At 37.7% G+C, this 21,746-nt stretch overlaps 1 protein-coding gene across 1 annotated transcript in view; it reads right to left on the reverse strand.

Annotated features, from left to right (window-relative positions):
- Positions 1-21,746, reverse strand: part of LOC134846825 (uncharacterized) — an 80,252-nt gene that overhangs the window by 6,679 nt on the left and 51,827 nt on the right. The window contains exon 4 of the mRNA XM_063864220.1: positions 19,494-19,694. Within this exon, the coding sequence (XP_063720290.1) occupies positions 19,494-19,694 (201 nt within the window). The remainder of the gene's footprint in view (positions 1-19,493; positions 19,695-21,746) is intronic.

Raw genomic sequence — 21,746 nt, forward strand, 5'->3', positions numbered from 1 at the left:
AATAACTCCGGAAATATAACGGAAATTTGAAAATATAACGATAATTTTAACAAACTTTATCATCGGTAACATCGGCCACAATAAACTGCATAACTCAAAGCAAGCTGCAAAAATGGCCAGTATTTGTCCTTGAGACAAATTGCTCTTTTTAAAGGTCAGCCATAACCAAGGCTGAACCAAATTAGAGCGAAAAGACGGTTAAAATGGGTTTTGGGGGGACCGAACCTGGTTACGGAGCATCCCATCAAGTTCGGTGCACATTCGAGTTCTAGAAAGGAAATGACCTAGTCGGGATTCGAACCGGCGCCGAACCCGCCGGGACGCACCATGTATACGCTTGGCTACTGTCCCTGTATGTATTTACTTTTATATGCATTTATACTCTCGCACATTTACATTTGCGCTGCAACATCCTCCGCCCCTAAAGACGGAAGAACAGGTGCGAGTTTTACGGTCGGTCGTGTCAGCTCGCTCGTAACAGTTTTGATAGCGGCGGATCGGGCGCATCCGTCTTTGCCGTAGTGTAGTTTAGCAATACGGGCGAGTGGGTAATGCCCACGTGGGCTGTCGGGTTCGACTACCCAAACCAAGTCGCCGGTTTTCAGTGTGACATCCGAATCATTATGCCACTTTGCTCTCTTGTTGAGAGATGGTACATATTCACGCAGCCAGCGTGACCAAACTGCGTTAGCGTACGATTGTGCTCTGGCGTAACGCTTTTTATAATCAAAGTTATCTTCGAAACTTAACGACGGGAAGCTAGCTGCGCTGTGACCGAGAATGAAGTGATTCCGGGTGAGTGCCTCTAGGTCGTGCGGATCGGAACTGACCGGAGTGATCGGTCTTGCGTTAAGTAATTGTTCAACTAGGCAGAGCGTTGTTCCTAGAACTTCCTCAGTTAATCTCCTGTTGCCTAATATGTCGTACAACACTCGCTTAACACTTCTCACTAGCCGCTCCCAGGCGCCACCGTGATGAGGGGCACTGGGCGGGTTAAACTTCCACTTAATGCCTTTGTGGACGAAAACGGCCGGGGCGACTTTGTTCCAATTTTGGACACAGGATAGGAGCTCCTTTTGAGCACCAACAAAATTCGTGCCATTGTCAGAAAGAATGGTTTTGGGGGTACCTCGCCTTGCAATAAATCGCTCTACGCCCATGACGCAGGAACTAGTATCGAGAGATGGAACCAACTCGATGTGAACTGCTCGAGTCGTGAGGCAGGTAAATAGGAAACCCCATCTCTTTTCGGTACTTCGGCGTATCGGCACTTGAAACGGGCCAAAGTAATCAACACCTGTGTTGGAGAAGGGAGGCTGCTTGTAACCCAGTCTTTCAATCGGTAGGTCAGACATAATGGGCACAACTGTTTTTGCTTTGCGCTTACGGCATGTTATGCAAGTATTTTCGATGTTCCCAAGTAACCAGCGCAACTTCAGAACAATGTATTTCAACTGAACTACAGCACGCATGTAATCCAACCCCTGATGTGCATGTTGAAAGTGCATATGCCTAATCAACATATGAGCAACTCGGTGTCGACCATCCAGTATTATTGGATGTTTGCTATCAAAGTGGGTATCAACAAGACGGCTGATACGTCCAGTTGAACGCAGGATGCCAGCTGGGCCGATGAACGGAGAATATTTAGCAATCCGACTTTTCTTTGTTATCAGTTTATCGGACTGAAGTATTTTCACTTCGGCAGGAAATGATTCGGACTGAGCGAGATAAATGAGCTTCTGCTCGGCAATATCTAACTCGGACGGGTCGGTTATTTCAAGCGTTTTTGTACGGAAGTGTTTATGCGATGGTAGCACACGAAGCATAAACGCTAAAACACGTTTGTACTTTACAATTGAGCTGAATTTATCCCAATTTTTAAACAGACGGATCGACGGCGCTTTCTCAGATGAAGCATCAACAACAAACGTAGATGCAGTCTCAAGGCATGTTGTATCAATGTCACAGAGTGGGCCTTTTAATTGGATCTTTTTGATGACATCAGTGTTCGGCTTGAATGGCCAATCACATGTCCTCAATATACTAGGGCCTCTAACCCAGCTGCTATCCTTGAGGGCTTCCGAAGAAATCCCTCGTGTGCCGGTATCAGCTGGGTTATCACCACTGAGTACATGATTCCATTGATCAATGGTGGTGGACTCCAAGATTTCACCAGTGCGGTTTCCAACAAACACAGGAAGTTTGTTGCACGAGTTAAGCCACTGGAGAACGGTGGTAGAATCAGTCCACATGAATACATTGCTTACTTTGAAAGTAAGCGCTTTCAAAATCTCTTCTTTGAGTCGAGTCGCAAGCAGAGCAGCCTGAAGCTCTAACTTGGGAATGGAGAGCATCTTCATAGGCGCTACACGGGCTTTCCCAAATACAAAAGCTAACTCGGTCTTTTGCGATTTAGCAAGTCGGGCTCGGAGAAACGATACGGCGCAAAAAACGTCCTGCGAACTATCACCGAACGTGTGAAGTTCACAGCGGTCGAACGGTTCGGTAAAGTAGCTACGAGGTATCGTCAGAGTACCTAATAGTGGAAGTCCTGAGTGCCAATCTAGAAATTGTTGTTTAATTTCCTCTGGGAGATCATCATCCCACTTTTGACCACTGATTCTCCATATGTCTTTTAGTAAAAGGCGCGCTTTCACAGTATATGGAGCTACCAGTCCTATTGGATCAAAAACTGAGGAAACAAAACTCAACACGGTGCGTTGAGTAATTGCTTTATCTAGTGGTCGATCAACACCTCTACTTACTACTAGGGTATCTTTTACATGATCCCACCTGAGACCAAGAACATGCGACGATTGGTCTGGACTCTTACAAATATCCTTAACTGACGGGTTGGACTCACGGTTGTCCGGATTAAGAGCGGTTGTAACTTCGGGTACATTGCTAACAAACTTTGTCAGGTTAAACCCACCTAATTTGAGCATTGCGACTAAGTCTTTACTTAGGCTAAGAGCGTCAGCGGTATTTTCGAACGAGTCAAGATAGTCGTCCATGTAAAACTTCTGGACAACGGCTGAAGCGGCTTCGGGGTATTCAGCTTGATTATCAGAAGCAGTTTTTTGTAGCGCGAAATTCGCACAAGTTGGCGAATCACGAGCGCCAAAAATATGACGGGTGTATTGGTGAACCACCACACTTGAAGTGGGGTCCTCCCGCCACAAAAAACGGAGAGACGGTTGATCTCGCGCAAGTACTCCAACTTGTAAGAACATACCTTCTATGTCCGCTGAGACGGCGTACTTGTGTTGACGGAACCTCAACAGTACAAAAATAAGATTTTGAAGGAGATCCGGGCCAACCAAGAGAGATCTATTTAAGGAAGTGCCATGAAATTTGGATGCTCCATTGAGCACACGGCGCACCTTGCCGGGTTTGTTCGGGTTCAAAACCGGATGGTGTGGAAGATACCACTCACGTTCGGCTCGTGAGCTGGGATCGTGCGGGTTGACGGTTATGACATATCCTTTACTTATGTTACATATCCTTTACTTATCTTCTCTGATTGTTTCGGTATACTTCTTGCGAAGTAACGGATCTTTATCTAATCTTTTCTCTAACGACTTTAATTGGGCTAATGAAGAATAATAATTGTTAGGCAAGCTAACATCATTATCACTCCACAGCATCGGTACAGTGTAACGCTCACCATCGTGAACGGTTTCAGTTTTTAGGATCGACAAAGCACGCTTGTATGCGGCGGAACGGGCATCTACTTGCTTGAACGCACCATACGACTCTAACTCATACCAAGTTTTGATTTGGTCGGTCAGAGAAATATCGTCCGTAACGCAGTTAAAGGAAGAAGAATTTAAGGACGAACGATCAGGAGACGGACCACTAATGACCCAACCTATCGGAAGTCGGACGGCGCACGGTGAGTCAAGTTCATCTCCGAAGACATGTTCGAGGGGTCTTATCGCATGATAGAAGTCCTGTCCTATAACTATCTCAATCTCTTTGTAATTATACGCAGTCGTCTTTAACGGGGCTAGTTGCGGGTATTTGACCTGCAATTCGGAAACGTTTATAACATCGGGTCCTATATACATGTTGTGCTTAACGAAAGCGACAAACGAAAACGAAAATTCACTTTCATTGGGCTTTGCGGAAACTTTCAAGTGAACTCGTTGAGTTTTAGATACCTTGGCTGAGTTAAAACCATCGGTCGTAACATTTACGGGCGTGCCAACTAATTTCAGACGTTCAACGAGTGCCGCGGAAACCCAAGAATGAGTGGAACCGGTGTCACAAAGTGCTAGTGCATTCGAATTTTCCGAACCAGAGGACACATCTACCAACGCAACGGGAAGAATACCTTTTGCAGTTCCCTCACAAGGTTTAACACAAGCTGCGTTGTTTGCAGAAGTAGTGTTTGTATTAGTTTGAGTTGATGGTGATCGGTCGGCCTCTTTGGGCGGGAAAACTTTCTCGGCTCCATGAAGAAGCACATTGTGAGTGCTCTCACAGTCCTGTTTTGGGCATTTTCTTGCCTTTTGGCACTTTCGGAAGGTATGGTTGCCTTGTAAACAAGAAAAACAGAGCTTTTGTTCTGCTACATATTTAGCCCTTTGTGTTGCGTTTTTCTCTTTGAACACGGAACAGTTCCAGAGTGCATGCTGCCCTTTGCATAGCGAGCATGGAGGAAACCTCGTCTTTTCTCTACTTTTCTCATCCTTAGAACTTACCTTAGTGTTACCTGCAAGCACTTTTGTAATTATTTTTTGTTTAACTGGCTGCTCGACTTTGACTAAAGATTTCAATCGCTCATGGCCTTCTGCCTTATTCTTAAGCCAATCGTTGAAGTCTAGCAATGTTAATCGCTGCCAATGTTGTCTAACAGTATGCATGGACCATGCCTCTTTTAGATTTGGAGGAAGCTTACTGACGGCTTGATTTAATAGGTTCACACTTTTCAAGTCGTCATTGAACGACAAAGACCTAAAAACAGCTACGAGCCCAGAAATCACCGCAGAAAAACTTATAACATGGTCAGAGTTGTGCATCTTCAATGCGGGAAAATTCTTCAACTTATCCAAATGTGCACCAACTACAACATGAGGTTGCCCAAACTTTCTCTGGAGAGTTGCTAGAGCATCCTTATACAACACTCCACTGTAGCCGTATTCCGCAATTGCACTCTTGGCTTTGTCTTTAACGTGTGTTTTCAGATATTTGAGTTTTTCATCATCAGTTAGCATAGCCGAATCAACTGTTGCTTGGAACTGCCCGAACCATTCATACCAGTTAAGTGGTTCTCCATCAAACACTTCCAATTTCAACTCCGGTAGACGGTCTTTGCGGCTATGCAGAATGATGTCTGCTAACTCTCTCGCCGAGATGGGTTGTTCGTCGCTATTAGGCACGTAAGACGGGCCCGTAGTGGGCGCAGGATATGTAGGTGGATAACCTTGATGCGCTGTTTCAACAACTGGATGAGTTTGCGGCTGGGTGTAATAAACAGTCCCAAAACTTGTATAAGGAACTACGGTGTTTGGTGGAACAACAGGAGTTGTCACTGAGAAAACGTTTGAGGGCGGTGCGCAGTATTGAGGAACTGGCATCGTTTGCGCAGTCGCGGCAGGTCTCCACAAACTGCTATACGGGTTATAGTGTTCACTTGAGAAACTTGTTGGGTTGTTTGGAACATTTATAGGTTGATGGGATGGCGCTGCAGGCGCCTGATATCCAGTTGAAACGGGGCCGGAATGTGGCTGACTGACCGGAAGCAAAGAGGGAATAGGAACGGTTGACGGGACAAATGGTTGAATAATCGGAAGCGAAATGGGAATCGGAACGGTTAATGGAGGAACAAAAGGTTGACTCGCCGGAAGCGAAACTGGATTAGTAACGGTCGACACAGAAGGCGGTGCCACATTAATGGTGGGATTACCAAAGGGCATTGAAGCGGGAATGCTACCACCTGCTTGTGGTATCAGATTGTGATTTTGCGAAACTTCAGCATGAGGTGTTGACGCTAAGTGTGGAGTAACAAAGTTTGAGCTGGAGGCAACGAACTGTGGTAAACTAGATGGGTTCTCGATTGAGTGCAATGACAGACGCGATTGGACCAAACTTGATCTCTGAGCCTGAATTCGATTCCTATTGTGGCCTCCCGGTTCACTGTATGTGGTTTGACCAGCGTTGACGACGGCACCCCCGCTGACGACGGCACCAACCCCTTGCAAAACATCAGTAGCAATCAAAGTGGAACTCTCGACTACTGGATGACTTTGCTCTGAGCTTGCAACAACTTCGGCCTGCTCTTGCTCAGTGACAACGTTTTCTACCCATTGTTCAGTACGTTGTGGGTCAACATGTGTTACGCTAGCATTTCCTATCTTCTCACTTGCTGCAGAAAGCTCTTCTTCCAACTCGAATTCCTTTAACTCAATTTCAGCCAGTTTCTTGCGGTGTACCTCAGCTAGTTCTTCCAACTCTAAATTACCTTGCTGTTCTTTTATTTTATTTTGCTGCGCTTTCAACTTCAATGACACCTTTGCTTGTCTCTCAAGTTCCTCCTGCTGCTTCTTCAAAACCACCAAATCTCGCCTCTTCTCAGTTGATGTTTTTGACTGCGCGACGGTATAGCGACTGGATTTATGCGAACCTGATTTATGATGTCGACTACTGTACCGCGACACCTTAGAGCGCGCATCTGCTTCATGTGAATCTTGTGGTTGTGTTGTTACGATCGTACTTAACGATTCTGAAACATTGTCAAGCTCTGTTTCCTCAGGTTCAACGTTTAAGCCAGTTTTATATGATGCAGCCTTCTGTAAAACTGTATCGTTTCTTGATGTAACCGTATGAAGCCACATATCCTGCGCTGGTATCAATTTATCAGGATCAACACTTTTAGAAGCTAACTTAATCAATTCCTCATTTATTTCAACTGCAGTCTCTATCAGGCTCTTGCAATTCTGAATCTGAGTGTCAATCTTTGATGAGCGACTCTGACTTTCAATGTTCTCAATTATAATTTCATGGCACTTGTACAGTTCATTTTCAAGCTTGGTTCGCTTCGCAAATAACCTTTGAACCCTCTTCTGAAAGTTCTCATCCATGGCTCTAGGGTCTATACTTAACTCAAACTATACTTAACGGTTATCGCGCGTTTGCGGGGCGATTCGGAACGGTTTTTGGTGAGTAAAGTTACCAATGGGGCTGGGGATTAAGTAAGTCGGTTGATATCAAACAACACACACGGAGTAAACCTGAGGATGAATAAAACCAACTTAACTTACTTAATATCACCTCCCTGACCACTTAGGATGATGTTACGGCGTACGAAATTTGTTGAACGGTCGTACGACGGTGCGTCACTACTAATCGGCTAGTAGCTCGACGAATTACCAAGAGGTTTGGGAATTAAGCAAGTCGGTTGAAAACCAACAACACACGCGGAGCAAACCTGAGGATGAAAGACAACAACTTAACTTGCTTAATTCTACCGTCCCGGACCACTTAGTCAGTCGTTGCGAAACGAATGTTTTGAAAAGCGAACGGATGCAAACAGGTATCAAGTCGTTGTAAACCTTAAGTTTACCAATGGGGTTGGAGAATCAGGCAAATCGGTTAAGTTCCAACAACACACGCGGAAAAAACCTGAGGATGAAAAAACTCAACTTAATTTGCCTGATATTTCGCTACCAGACCACTTACCATAAGGTTGGTGTCATGTTACAGCACAGTTTCGCAGAATTATGGGGACGTTTCGACGATTTTTTTTGGAAATTTTTACTTTTTTCCCACAAATTTTTCGGAAAATTTTGGTCAGCAGGTTCGAGTCGTAAACCAATCCAAAAAACTAGTCTAGTACCCCTTGTCTTTGATCCGATTTCACGGATTAATATTCTGTTCACAAATATCCAAAAATTTTTGGTATCGAGAAAAAATTACCACTTGTAGCTTGCTTTGAGTTGGGATACACAATAACACATCGTACGTAATTTTATTGCAAAGAATGGTTTGTAAAGATTAGACTAGTCTTACAGTTTTTGACGGTTTTGGAGATTGGCGTCACCGGGAAAAACCAAAAACTTCGGGTGTCGAGAAAATTACAGCTCCACTTTGACCAAAAGTCAACAATCAGGACACCTGAACAGGGCTCTCTTCCACTAGTCGGTCTGCTTTTTCGTCCGTCTGCTATGTCGTCTGTCGGTCAACTGGGTACGCTATGCTTACTTTCGGCCAAACGTGCACTTTCGGCCAAATGCCCACTTTCGGCCAACTGCTATCTGATACTTTCGGCCAAACGCCTACTTTCGGCCAACTGGTATCTGATATTTTAGGCCAAACGCCCACTTTCGGCCAAACTGCTTTCTGATATTTTCGGCCAAAGGCCCACTTTCGGCCAACTGGTATCTGATATTTTCGTACAAATCGAGACAATTTTTTGCCGACTCTTCTGCCAACTGAACAACTTCAAACTCTATTTGCACTGGTGTCGGCGAAACTGTCGTGTCCCTTGTGGGGCGCCAAAATGTGCGCGTCAATCTCCAAGATTATATAAAAAACGGTTTTTAAACAATTTAATTAATGAGTATTTTCTCGGCAAAATAACTCCGGAAATATAACGGAAATTTGAAAATATAACGATAATTTTAACAAACTTTATCATCGGTAACATCGGCCACAATAAACTGCATAACTCAAAGCAAGCTGCAAAAATGGCCAGTATTTGTCCTTGAGACAAATTGCTCTTTTTAAAGGTCAGCCATAACCAAGGCTGAACCAAATTAGAGCGAAAAGACGGTTAAAATGGGTTTTGGGGGGACCGAACCTGGTTACGGAGCATCCCATCAAGTTCGGTGCACATTCGAGTTCTAGAAAGGAAATGACCTAGTCGGGATTCGAACCGGCGCCGAACCCGCCGGGACGCACCATGTATACGCTTGGCTACTGTCCCTGTATGTATTTACTTTTATATGCATTTATACTCTCGCACATTTACATTTGCGCTGCAACAGGGCCAACCCAAGATCCAAAAAAAATCAAAGAGCACTTGTTTTCTTCGAAAAGAAGTCTTAGAATAGATACTACGAGTGATTCCGCGGTAAAAATACCGCTAAGAACCATTTAGTTTTATTGAGGAACCAGCTTGACTTAATCATTATGGGGTTCATTCTTGCAAACATCTGTCATCATTTTTCGTCTGAAGAATTCATGAATGGGTAGTCGAAATTTGTCTGGAGAAAAAAAACACCCGGGAGACAAATGTTCGGTCATTGTTACGATTTTTTAAGAAAGTGCGGAATACTTACGCTCGGTGTGGTGTTTTCTATTCATTCAGTGTTCAGCTAGTTAAATAAACGTTTTTGACATAGTTTTTCTTACCATCTGAAAGATATTATTGTCTTAAGCTCAAATTTAAGAACATTTTTACTTGCGATCATTTTTCAAAAAATATTGGACGTTTGCCAAACTGGCCAAATTGGTATAGCTTATGTACAGATTGTTGCAATCTTAAAACACGCGTAAGAGGCAGGTTAATAGGTTCAAAATTTAATTTAATTTAATTATATGAACTCAATACGAGACAACGCTAAACACATCCTTAGTATCTTACATATTTCACAAATTTCGTCTCTTTTTTGTCAATTGTTCCTCAATTTTTTAGTCAATTTTTCAACCAGAAAATTTTTTTATAAAACGACGGCCTCAAAAGCAGACGGAACAATCAAGGCTTTGACCTAAAATCCGAGCAGTCTCGTTTTTTTGGAAAAGACGCGTGAAACTGCAAGAAACAGCTTTGTAAGTCAAATTAAGTAAATTTGATCGGCTGAACAATTCAGTTATATGTTTCAATCAAAAATATATTTCAATCGATGCTTAAAATGTTTCACATCGCTAGAAAAAAAAATGTTCTTTTTTTCCGGAAAAAGTTCACACCGATACAAAACTTAAAGCAGATGGTGAAAACTGTATTTACAGACCCGGAAAAAACTGGTGAGTCTGAAACTAAAACTTCAAAGAAGGCAAACGTGCACATTTGTACTTGGTCTCTCTAAAACTTTTGTTTACATTCTCAGATTAAATTTCCAAAATCATCCCTTAAAACAGGCACTTAAGAGAAAAAAACTCTATTTGCGTTTAATTTTGTCCACTAGTGTATCTTGCTATTTTAAACGGAGAATTATATAATTTCATGATGAGAAAGTTGCTGTTCAAAAGATGAATAAATTTAAAGCACAGAACTCGGGAAAAAAGCCTAACACAACAAAGATAGCCAGTTACTGCGCAAGTAGCACAGAACGTTCCGAGCATAGTTTTAGAAAACTACGGTTTAGAATTTTTTTAAATTAGTATAATTTCTTCTGCTTGGTGTGATAAAAGGATCTGACGTAAAAAAATAATTTAGGCATGTTAGACAGTCATAGTAAAATAGGCTAAATGGACAAAATTTTTTTTAGAAAAATGGCTAAAAAAAAATTAAAAAAATAGTTTAAAATATTTTTTTTTTAAACTTTTTTCCAGAAAATTTTTGAATTTTTTGAAGTTATTGTTTCAAAAAATGAAGCCAGAAAACTCCAAAAACTAGATTTAATTATTCAAAGTTAAGTTTCAAGGTCCTAAATTAGGCATATTTCAGCTGTTTTAAGCCTGCTCGAACTAAGACAAAAAATCAAAAATTTCAAACCAGTTCTTCTCGACACTATAAAAAAGTTTCTGAAATTTTTCAATGTGGTTCGAATCACGACTGAAAAGGCTTTAATATGATATATCACTCTACCCAGTTCGATGATTGTGTGTGTTACCTGATTTTGCGTGGGAAAAAACTAAAATACACCCGAATACAAAGCTCCTCCCCCTTTTCAATGGTCGGAACAATAAGGATCATTATCATTTCAGATCACTGCCATTGTGTCTTCAACGTTTAACAGAAAATTAAATTTCTAAAACCCCGAAAGAATTATATAACAAAATAGAGACCATATCAAACCCTAAAGATGACTTAAAATTTCTCGGTACTCTATGCCAGATTTAGTTGTTTGCTCTTCTAATTTTTCGAAGTGATGGTGTGGTTTGGAAGCTTCATTTGGACATTCCAGTTAGCTCTAAACCAAAATTGTCCCCGCAAATAAATACTGAACGCTCTTATCACAAATAAAAAAGAGAGGTCGACGTTTCGTATCAGATTACTCTGCGTTTAGACCAATTGCACTGTAGTTCAAGATTGGTAGACAAAATTTTTGTAGCTTCTGCTTCAATCTGCAGATTGCTAAGGGTAGGTTTACATAATTTGCTTAGTATCTTGATCAAAGCAGCCACATAGTCTTCTGTTCATAGTTAAAACTAGCGTGGCATCTATGAAAATTATAAGAATAATAAGGTTGCTTCTGGTAGATTTAAGGAATCAAATATGATGGAATCTGCTTGTATCTGGTTTGCCTTAAAAATGATGTTTTCCTTAAAATTGATAAAATTTGTTTGCCTTAAAAACGATAAAATTTTCTGTAAAAAAAGTTTTTTTTTAGTTTATTTAATTTTTAGCTTGTTTAAAAAAAATCAATTGTAGCTCTGCCATTGACCTAGCTGCGTTTTCATTGTGAATCAATGGACACTCATTTTGCAGTTGCTTACGATAAACAAAAATTTGAAAGAAACGGTTCAACTTTTTGAGCCCCGTTGCTTAACTTTATTAAAGGGACGTTAACTTCAAATTTGGTTTATCTTCTTTTTTCCGCCTTTATTATAATCGCATCAATCTACAATCAAGCATTTGCATTTTCATTAGTTTATTTTATTTTGTTTACTTGATTTGAAAATAGAATTATGGAATTTAGTCGAAGTTTGTCTGGAACAACAAAAACCATCCCGATCACAAACATCCCTATTCGAAGAAAGTGCGGACCTTCGAAGAAAGTGCGGAATATTTATGATTTTTGTGATTTTTCAATTCAGTCATTTTTAAACTTGGTAATTGGGAATTTTTGACGGAATTTTTCTTGCCATCTAAAAATATTGTTGTACTAGCTTCAAAACTTTAAAGATCAAAATTGCTAGGATCAATTTTCGTGAAATTACAGGGGTGTGCATATTGATGTTTCGACCAATTTGGGATCAATGGGGTGCGAAATTTTGTGTTCTTTTAACACGCGTAAGAGGCAAATTGGTGCGTTGCAAATTGAATTGAGGCCAGCAATTTAGTTTTGTTAACTCAATACGAGACGCTAAACACACCCTTAGTATTTAGATGGCATGTGGGGAGATAAAATGAAGAAAGAATGAAAATTTTTTTTTTTATTTTTTCACAATTATTTTGTCAATTATTTGGGAAAATTTTATTTTAAAGTGGCCTTAAACGCAGTTGGAACAATCGAGGCATTGCTTTAATATTTGAGCAGTCAAGTTTTTTTTCGAAAATAGTCGGAACGAAAATCGAGAAAATTTCATCTGAATTTGTCGCTCCCCAAATTCATTTTTAATGAAGGCCCGAAAAAAAACGGTTTTAGATTTTAATTTTAAGTTAATCTAAATTCAAAAACAATGTACGTTTTACGAAGTGAATAGAAGTTTAAATTGATTTCAATCGGTCTTCCGTAGAAATTTCACATCGATCTAGGTGTCTAAAGAATCTATTCAAATTGATTTGGATGGATGTTGCGACTCACTAAAATCAGTCTTAAATCCATTTATGAAAACTGAGAGCGGTTCAATTTTAATTTTCAAAAATTTTAAACAATAAATGAATAAATTTTTCTCAATTTTTCAAACTGAAACACCCATGACAGATAAACGCCAATCCTGACACTTCCTGGGAAAAACGCAAATCCTGGGAAAAAACGTACGTAAAAAATCAAAATAATTGATATAAGAAAAATTAATTGAATGTTAAAGCCAAAATAATCAAAAAATCAAAAAATCTGTTTACTATAAATCAGATTTCGAGCTCAAAAACATGCAATGAAATCATAGGAAACCATCAATGTAAATTAGTTTTTGCGCAAAAACCTAAGTAACAAATTAAGAACATGGCCATATATATCACATTTTGAGCTCAAAAGCAGGCAACAAAATCATACAATACCGTCAATGTAAATCAGTTTTTGGACAAAAACGCATGTAAGAAATCAAAAAAATTGCTCAACATTAATCAGATTTTGAGCTCAAAAACCGGCAAGGAAATCATAGAAAATCATCAAGGAAAATCCCTTTTAGAGCAAAAATCAAAAAAAAAACTAAAAGAGGAAATGTTCAACATCAAACTTTGAGCTCAAAAACATGCAATGAAAAATCATAGAAAATTATCAATGCAAATCAGCTTTTGGGCAAATACGTATAAATTTTTTTTTTAAATATGCTCAAAATATATAAGATTTTGATCTCAAAAATGAAAGTAACTCAAGGATGTTCTTTAAACAATTAAGTCTTTTATAATATTTTACCAATATGAAAATTGATTAACAATTCATAACTGCAGAACGAACTCAAAAAGGATCAAATTCGAATAAAAAATAATGACTTAGATCGGACTTTAATCGATTTGAAATCTATTTAGATCGATTTTTTTAGCTGGCATATAAGATGAATTTTAATCAGTTTCAAATTAATCCAAAAGCCATCATTTTTCATTGTGTCAGTGCGGAGGGGGGGGGCTCTGAGTACTCAGAAATGGCTGAAAAGCTGTTTATTAATATGCTGTTGTCTCAATTTGGAAAAAAAACTTCTTTTCGCATTCGAATTGAAAATTGCGGTCAGTTTTATCGTATTACGCTTCCTTTCGTTCATTTTAGCTGCATTTGAGAAATTTAAATTTAACTTCTTTTGCTAAATCTCATGAACTGCATCAAAAATTCTCTTCTGTTGATGAAAATTTAAGAGTTAAACATACACTGTGGGATTAAAAAACAACTCATTTGCATTACTCGTTCGTACCGGTATAAATAAATTGCCCTAGAGGACATAAAGTGCTAACACTTGCATTAAAAGGGAAGCTCTCCGGATATTCTGCTGTTCGCATAGCTTGACTATTTCTACCATGGCCTGGTTATATTTATGAGCCAGTTCTAATTCACTCGCTTCTGATGTTTTTAAAATGACTTCTTCAAATTGTGGGAAGAAAATATGTGCTAAGTATGGTCGTTTTCTTTTCTTTAAGCGTAAAACCAGGTTAAACCCCATTGGCCGTAATTCAGATTGAAATAATGGAAAATATGTATTATGGGGTGTGGAGAAAATAAGCCAGCCCTAATGGTTCTGACTGTCATTTAAAAGCAAAAACTTGTTCATTGTGAAACGGGATGCAGAGAAATGTTAACCGGATACCAAAAAAATAGCATAAATTGGCTCAAATTTTTTTTGTTCCGACTTTTGATACGAAAGTAACGGAACATTTGTTCTCGGGGTGGGTTTTTTTTCTTCAGACAAATTTCGACTTTTTAACTAGCCATTTTGACGGATTTGTTTCACATCATTCAAAGTTATTGTTGTCGTGAGCTTAAATTTGAAAAGATATTTCACCTGTGATCATTTTTTGTAAAGTTATGAAGGTTTAAAGATTGCCATTTTGGCCATTTTGACCAATTTGGGACAATTAATGCGCGATATAATTCGCGCTATTAACGCGTAAGCGGAGATTTAATCCGTCTAATAAATCGTTCCAAATTTGTTGAACGAAGTTTATTTGGCATAAATTATTTGTTACAAGGAACGAAATCTATCTTTTTGTATTTTATATGGCGTGTGGGGAAATTATTTTCATAAAAAATTTCAAAAAAAAATTTCGCTTTATTTAATTTCATTTAATTTTTTTAAATGTTTTTACTGCTGCTCCATAAACCTTAAAAGGAAGTCGGAACGTTCAGGGCTTCGCCCTGATACGAGCAGTATTGTTGTTCCGACTTTCGATACGAAAGTAACGGAACATTTGTGCTCGGGGTGGGTTTTCTTTTTCTTCAGACAAATTTCGACTTTTTCACTAGCCATTTTTTACGGATTTTTTTATCAATCAACAGGTATTGTTATCCTGAGCATAAATTTGAAAAGATATTTCACCTGTGATCCTTTTTCGTAAAGTTATGAAGGTTTAAAGATTGCCATTTTGGCCATTTTGACCAATTTGGGACAATTAATGCGCGATATAATTCGCGCTATTAACGCGTAAGCGGAGATTTAATCCGTCTAATAAATCGTTCCAAATTTGTTGAACGAAGTTTATTTGGCATAAATTATTTGTTACAAGGAACGAAATCTATCTTTTTGTATTTTATATGGCGTGTGGGGAAATTATTTTCATAAAAAATTTCAAAAAAAAATTTCGCTTTATTTAATTTCATTTAATTTTTTTAAATGTTTTTACTGCTGCTCCATAAACCTTAAAAGGAAGTCGGAACGTTCAGGGCTTCGCCCTGATACGAGCAGTATTGTTGTTCCGACTTTCGATACGAAAGTAACGGAACATTTGTGCTCGGGGTGGGTTTTCTTTTTCTTCAGACAAATTTCGACTTTTTCACTAGCCATTTTTTACGGATTTTTTTATCAATCAACAGGTATTGTTATCCTGAGCATAAATTTGAAAAGATATTTCACCTGTGATCCTTTTTCGTAAAGTTATGAGGGTTTAAATATTGCCATTTTGGCCAGTTTAACCAATTTGGGACAATTAACGCGCGATATAATTCGCGCTATTAACGCGTAAGCGGAGATTTAATCCGTCTTGTAAATCGTTGCAAATAGGTTGAACCAAGCTTATTGCCATAATTGATTTGTTATAAGGAACGAAATCTCTCTTTTTGTACTTTATATGGCGTGTGGGGGGATGATTTTCATAAAAATTTTCAAATTTTTGATAAAAAAAATTCATTTTATTTTATTACTTTTAATTTTTTGATTATATTACTGCTCCAAATTGTTAATGGGCAGTCGGAACATTCAGGGCTTCGCCCTGATACGAGCAGTCTTGTTGTTCCGACTTTCGATACGAAAGTAATGGAGTATTTGTGCTCGGGGTGGGTTTTTTTTTCTTCAGACAAATTTCGACTTTTTAACTAGCCTTTTTTTTTACGGAATTTTTTGTTATCACTCAACAGGTATTTTTATCCTGAGCCTAAATTTGAAAATATATTTCTCCTGTGATCCTTTTTCGTAAAGTTATGAGGGTTTAAAGATTGCCATTTTGGCCAGTTTAAACAATTTGGGACAATTAACGCGGAATATAATTCGCGCTATTAACGCGTAAGCGGAGATTTAATCCGTCTAATAAATCGTTCCAAATTGGTTGAACGAAGCTTATTTGGCATAAATGATTTGTTACAAGGAACGAAATCTATCTTTTTGTATTTTATATGGCGTGTGGGGGGATGATTTTCATAAAAAGTTTCAAAAAAAAATTTCGCTTTATTTTATTTCATTTAATTTTTTAAATGTTTTTACTGCTGCTCCATAAACCTTAAAAGAAAATCGGAACATTCAGGGCTTCGCACTGATACGAGCAGTATTGTTGTTCCGACTTTTGATACGAAATTAACGGAACATTTGTGCTCGGGGTGGGTTTTTTTTTCTTCAGACAAATTTCGACTTTTTAACACGCCATTTTTTACGGAATTTTTTTTATCACTCAACAGGTATTGTTATCCTGAGCCTAAATTTGAAAAGATAATTCACCTGTGATTCTTTTTCGTAAAGTTAAGAGGGTTTAAGGATTGCTATTTTGGCCAGTTTAACCAATTTGGGACAATTAACGCGCGATATAATTCGCGCTATTAACGCGTAAGCGGAGATTTAATCCGTCTTGTAAATCGTTCCAAATTGGTTGAATCAAGCTTATTGCCATAATTAATTTGTTACAAGGAACGAAATCTCGCTTTTTGTACTTTATATGGCGTGTGGGCGGATGATTTTCATAAAAATTTTCAAATTTTAGAAAAAAAAACATTTCACTTTATTTTATTTCATTTATTTTTTTTTATAATTTTACTGCTGCTCCATAAAACTTAAAAGGCAGTCGGAACATTCAGGGCTTCGCCCTGATACGAGCAGTCTTGTTAGAATTTATAATCTCCGCAATTTTGGTAATCAACTGAGTAAGTATTTAACATTTGTGAGACAGAATTTTTTTATTGCTTTTGTTTTGATCGTTGATTTGCTTACACACACAAAGAACGCGATTGATGTCAATAATAGCTTCACTCTGTTGTTTTTTTTACCTTCGGTATTGATTATATATCTGTCAATCTTTGTCATGAATTGACGGTCAGTCGATCGTTCACTGTTCGTGTTAGTTTTAGAACAGAAGTTTTATTTCAACACATTTTTCAATTGTTTTATTCTTTTAGATTGAATGACCGATCAATTAGCAGACCAATTTTTCATCATAAAAAATAAAAAGTTATTCTTTTAGCAGCCCAACGTAGTGAACTGATGCATGATTGATTGACAGATTAAAAAAACCTCAGCCTTGGGTCAAACTTCCCCAAATGAGATAAATATTCCACGATTTGTCAACAAAACTATTAACTTAAAAAACACAATAATCTAAATTTGTAGCAAAGCTAAATAAAGAATTACGCTCTTTGCTGCAAATAAAGAATTACGCAATAACACTGTCGTGGCGAATGGAGGCGCAGCGGAGCAAGCGGTCGCTAATTTTTTTGAGTCTGCTAAAAAAATTGGTTTGTTAAAATCCCTAGCACCTTTAAATTATTAGTGCATATTTTTACAGTAGTAGATAAAACATTTTAATATTTAATCACAGCCGAACCGATTTGCGAGCCGTAATTTTCCCCTCCAAGCAAACTTTGACTCTTGAAATACCAGCTTTGGAAAAAGCTCTTCAAATTAATTTGAAGATATCATTTTTCTGAGCTCAAAAATGGTCCTTTCAAGGATGATTAACTTTATGTTGTGTGGAAAACTGCCAATTCTAGTCGAGTAAATTATCCGCGCTCTATGTCTCTCTACCTATGTTGTCGCATATCTACTCTAGCAATATTTTTGAATATACAAAACAGATTTCTTCGAAACAGTCCAATGAATCGGCAAACCTGACAAAAAACCGTTGGACTTGAAAAAAGACAACATTTACTGAGTGCAGTGGCGGATCTAAGATTTCCTCGAGAAAGGGGGAAACGGATTTTCAAAAACTTTTCAAAGTTTTTCTCAACTTTTTTTTGAGGTCGACCAATTTGATTTTTCGAGCTCTCCAAAAGTACTAAAAAAACCCTGCTTTGACCAAAGGCGCCTTCAGAAAATTTTTAGGGTCCGCCGCCAGAAATGGAATGTCAAGAAAGTACAAAGGGGGGACCCGTTGGGCCGGCAGGGTGCCAGAATCCCTGAGGGGGGAGGGGGGAGGGGGAGGGGGCGGCCGCTTCTTCCCTTAATCCGCCCCTGATTGAAGGAGTTCGTTTTGTTTTGACAAAAAATCAAATTCACACGACTGGCAAGTAGCGACCGTTTGCTCTCCTGTGCTTATTTTCGGTTCTTTGCGTATGAATTAGTGTTTTCTTGTCAATATAGATGGTGCTGTTTTTGATTTGTATTGGGTTATTGGCTTCGGAAAACAATGATCACTTCTGGATATTTCCCAGACTCTTCATATCAAGTTTTTTTCTTCCATTTTCTAGGTTTATGTTGACTATTTTGCACAAAATTGTTTTTTTTAAAGGCATGAAAATCTTTTTCTGATTTGAAATTATGTAAGCAGAAGTATTTTTTTTCCCAAATAAAGAGATCAAACCTTCTGTATTTCAACTGGACTTTTTTTGGTTCAAAGAAAACATTAAACAGCTCTTTAACGGAAATGAAATGCAATAAAATTATATAAAAAATTATAATAATATATTTTTTTGAAAATCTTTTTCAATAGCTTCCTCTGTCCCCCTTCAATGTCAAAATCAAAAAGATGCCTTAAAAGTCTATAAAATCAAAATTTCGGTAAAAAAGCACTCATTTCAATTTTTTGAGCTGGATTGAATCAGCCTTATGCGTCAGTAGCACGAGTTATATCGCGGATTAATTGTCTCATAAACTGACCGAACTGGCAATTTCCAGCCTCTAATTTACAAAAAAAGCTGATCAGATTTTTGAAATTTTTTAAAAATTTAAGCTCAAATTATTAGCACTTCTCAATAGGGATCAAAATATTTGTTAAATTTTTTTTTTAATTGTCGCAGTTTATTTGAAGAAAAAACGACGCCGATTGCAAGTGATCTGTCTTTTTTTTCCGAAATTTGAGACAACTATACTTTTTTTGTAGCAGTGCAAAATTTGGAACAAAAATATTCTGAATTTCGCTTTCTGCACTTGCCCCTTTTTTAAAAAAAAAAACTATATAACTTTCGGTTACTACTTCTTTACAACTTACAAAAAACAAACCCGAAAAAAAATTTTGTTTTTATATGAAACTATTTCCAAACCAATGTATGTCCAAGGTTTTCATTTTGGCTCGAGCGACTTTTGGCTCGAATATTGTCCAGATTTTCGACCGATTTTTTTGCAGGTATTAGACACGAAACCTGGTCATCATTTACCTTCACCCGCGCATTTTGCTTGTCTGGGGGATTTGGCGCTGGGCTGGTGGACAAAAGGTTGAATGTGTTGTCCAGTGGCCAGCATGAGCTCCTCTCTCTTTCTGGCGCTTCTCCGGATGGCGATGGCTATGGCCACATAACAGCCCACTATTGTCACTCCTGGCACAATGTAGTGCACTGTGTAAAGCGACAGCAGCATCGCTAAAAAATAACCAAGCAAAATATCAACAAAATCAAACAAGTCTGCGCGTTTTCCAGGGCAGTGCCTTCATTTATGTTTATAAATTATGAAGTAATAAATGTTTTCAGGCTAATAATGATTGTTGAAACAAGTAATGGTTGATTTACACAACCATTAAGGGTTAGCCTGGGAGATGTTCATGAAACCTTCTGGTGCGTTTTCAGACTTCTGACTGCCCTTTTACTGGTACCAAATAGTTCTTATGAAGAAAAATCAGCTAAATTATGAATTTTGCACTGCCGATATCAAAAATTAAATATTAAGTTTGAATCAAGTTGCGTCGAATCAAAGTAATTTGGAACTATTTTGAGTGCGGGAATCATGAGTAATTCCATTCGCATTTTCAGTTTCATTGAAAAAACCTTCAAAACGCGAGTAAATTAGTCCGGAACATGGCCCTGAAATTTACCATAAATGGTCGCAGTTAAAGATATTTCTCTACATTTGAACTCTGAGAGTTGATGTTTTCATTGAGTTGATATTGGATTATTTTTTTGTTAAAATCTATAATTTCGATCAATAAAATTGAACTGAACAAGAAACTATTCCAAGTGTAAATATTCCGTCATTGTTCCGGCTTTCGAAGAAAGTGACGGAATATTTGAGCTCGGGGCGGTTTTTTCTAAGACTAGCCATTTTTGACGGAAATTAGCCCAAAAATAAGTCACATTAAAAAATAAGCTTCATCTCTGGTCAATTTTGTAAAACTATGGGGATCTGAAAAATCCAATGTGGCCAGTTTGTAATATTAACGCGCGATATATTTTGTGCTATTAACGCATAAGCGGATATTTAATCCGTCTTAGAAAACGTTCCAACATGAATTGAGGCATACTAGGTGATCCATTTTATACATAGCTATATGGTATATGTATTACTTAGTATTTTAAATAGCACGTGCGGGGATAATTCTCGAAAAAAATCTAAAAAAAAAGTTTTTTTTAAATTTTTTTTCTCATCAGTTTTTCTAAAGCGTACTCCATAGACTTTAAACGGCAGCCGGAACTTTCAGGGCATCGTTTTTTTTTCAGCTTTAAAATGCTAATTCAAAACAACACTGCTCGTATCAGTGAATGTTCCGACTGCCTTCTAAAGTCTATGGAAAAAAAATTAAATGTAAAAAAAACATAAAAATGCCATATTGTTCCCACACGCCATATAAACTTCGCTCCTAATTTCAAATCAATCATGGCATATAAACTTCCTTCAACTAGTTTGGAACGATTCCTACGACTGATTAAATCTCCGCTTACGCGTTAATGGCGAGAAAAACATCAAACGCGTTTTTCTCAAAATGGGTAGGATTCGACAAAAAGTGAAGTGACAAAAAATGTTTAGGTTTTCACTAAACTTTATGTAGTTCAATTTGTTTTTTTTTTATTTATACTTAATCAAAAAGTGCGCGGAAACTACCCTGTTAACTGATGAGAAAATTATATCAAAAAAAGCCTCATACACAGCCCAACAAAACTGTGTAAAGATAAATCTTTTAAAAGTCTGTAAAAAATATTTGTTTGATTGGTAGCAAAAAAAGCTTATTTTTAGTATAAAAAAACAAAACTTTGGCTAAAAACCTTTTTCAAACGTTTTACGCAAAATTTTGAAAACTTCACCCTCCAAAAATTTATTAGGCTGCGTAAGAAGCTTCTTTTGATATTAATTTTTTATCAAATAATTTGTAGTTGCAGCGTATTTTTTGATTAATTAAAAAAGCCAAAATGAATCTTTTTTGAAGTAAAAAATTTGTTAAGAGTATCGGGAAAAAAATGAATCATATTAAATCTGGTGAAATTTTTTTGCAACTTTCGTTTCCTTCATTTTTTCTAGTCATAGCTAACCTCTATTCTTGAGGTAAAGAAAAAAAATTGCAAAAATAAACTACAAGCTTTGGCCGTTACTTTGCCCGTGGAAAAAATTACGTAAGAATTTAACACCGTATTAAAAAATCATTGCTTTCACTATCTTAAAATTACTTAACAAAAAAATATTTTTTTTTTGCTCTAGATTTGTGT

Source organism: Symsagittifera roscoffensis, chromosome 5 (genome assembly GCF_963678635.1).
Source record: "Symsagittifera roscoffensis chromosome 5, txSymRosc1.1, whole genome shotgun sequence".
NCBI lineage: Eukaryota > Metazoa > Xenacoelomorpha > Acoela > Convolutidae > Symsagittifera > Symsagittifera roscoffensis.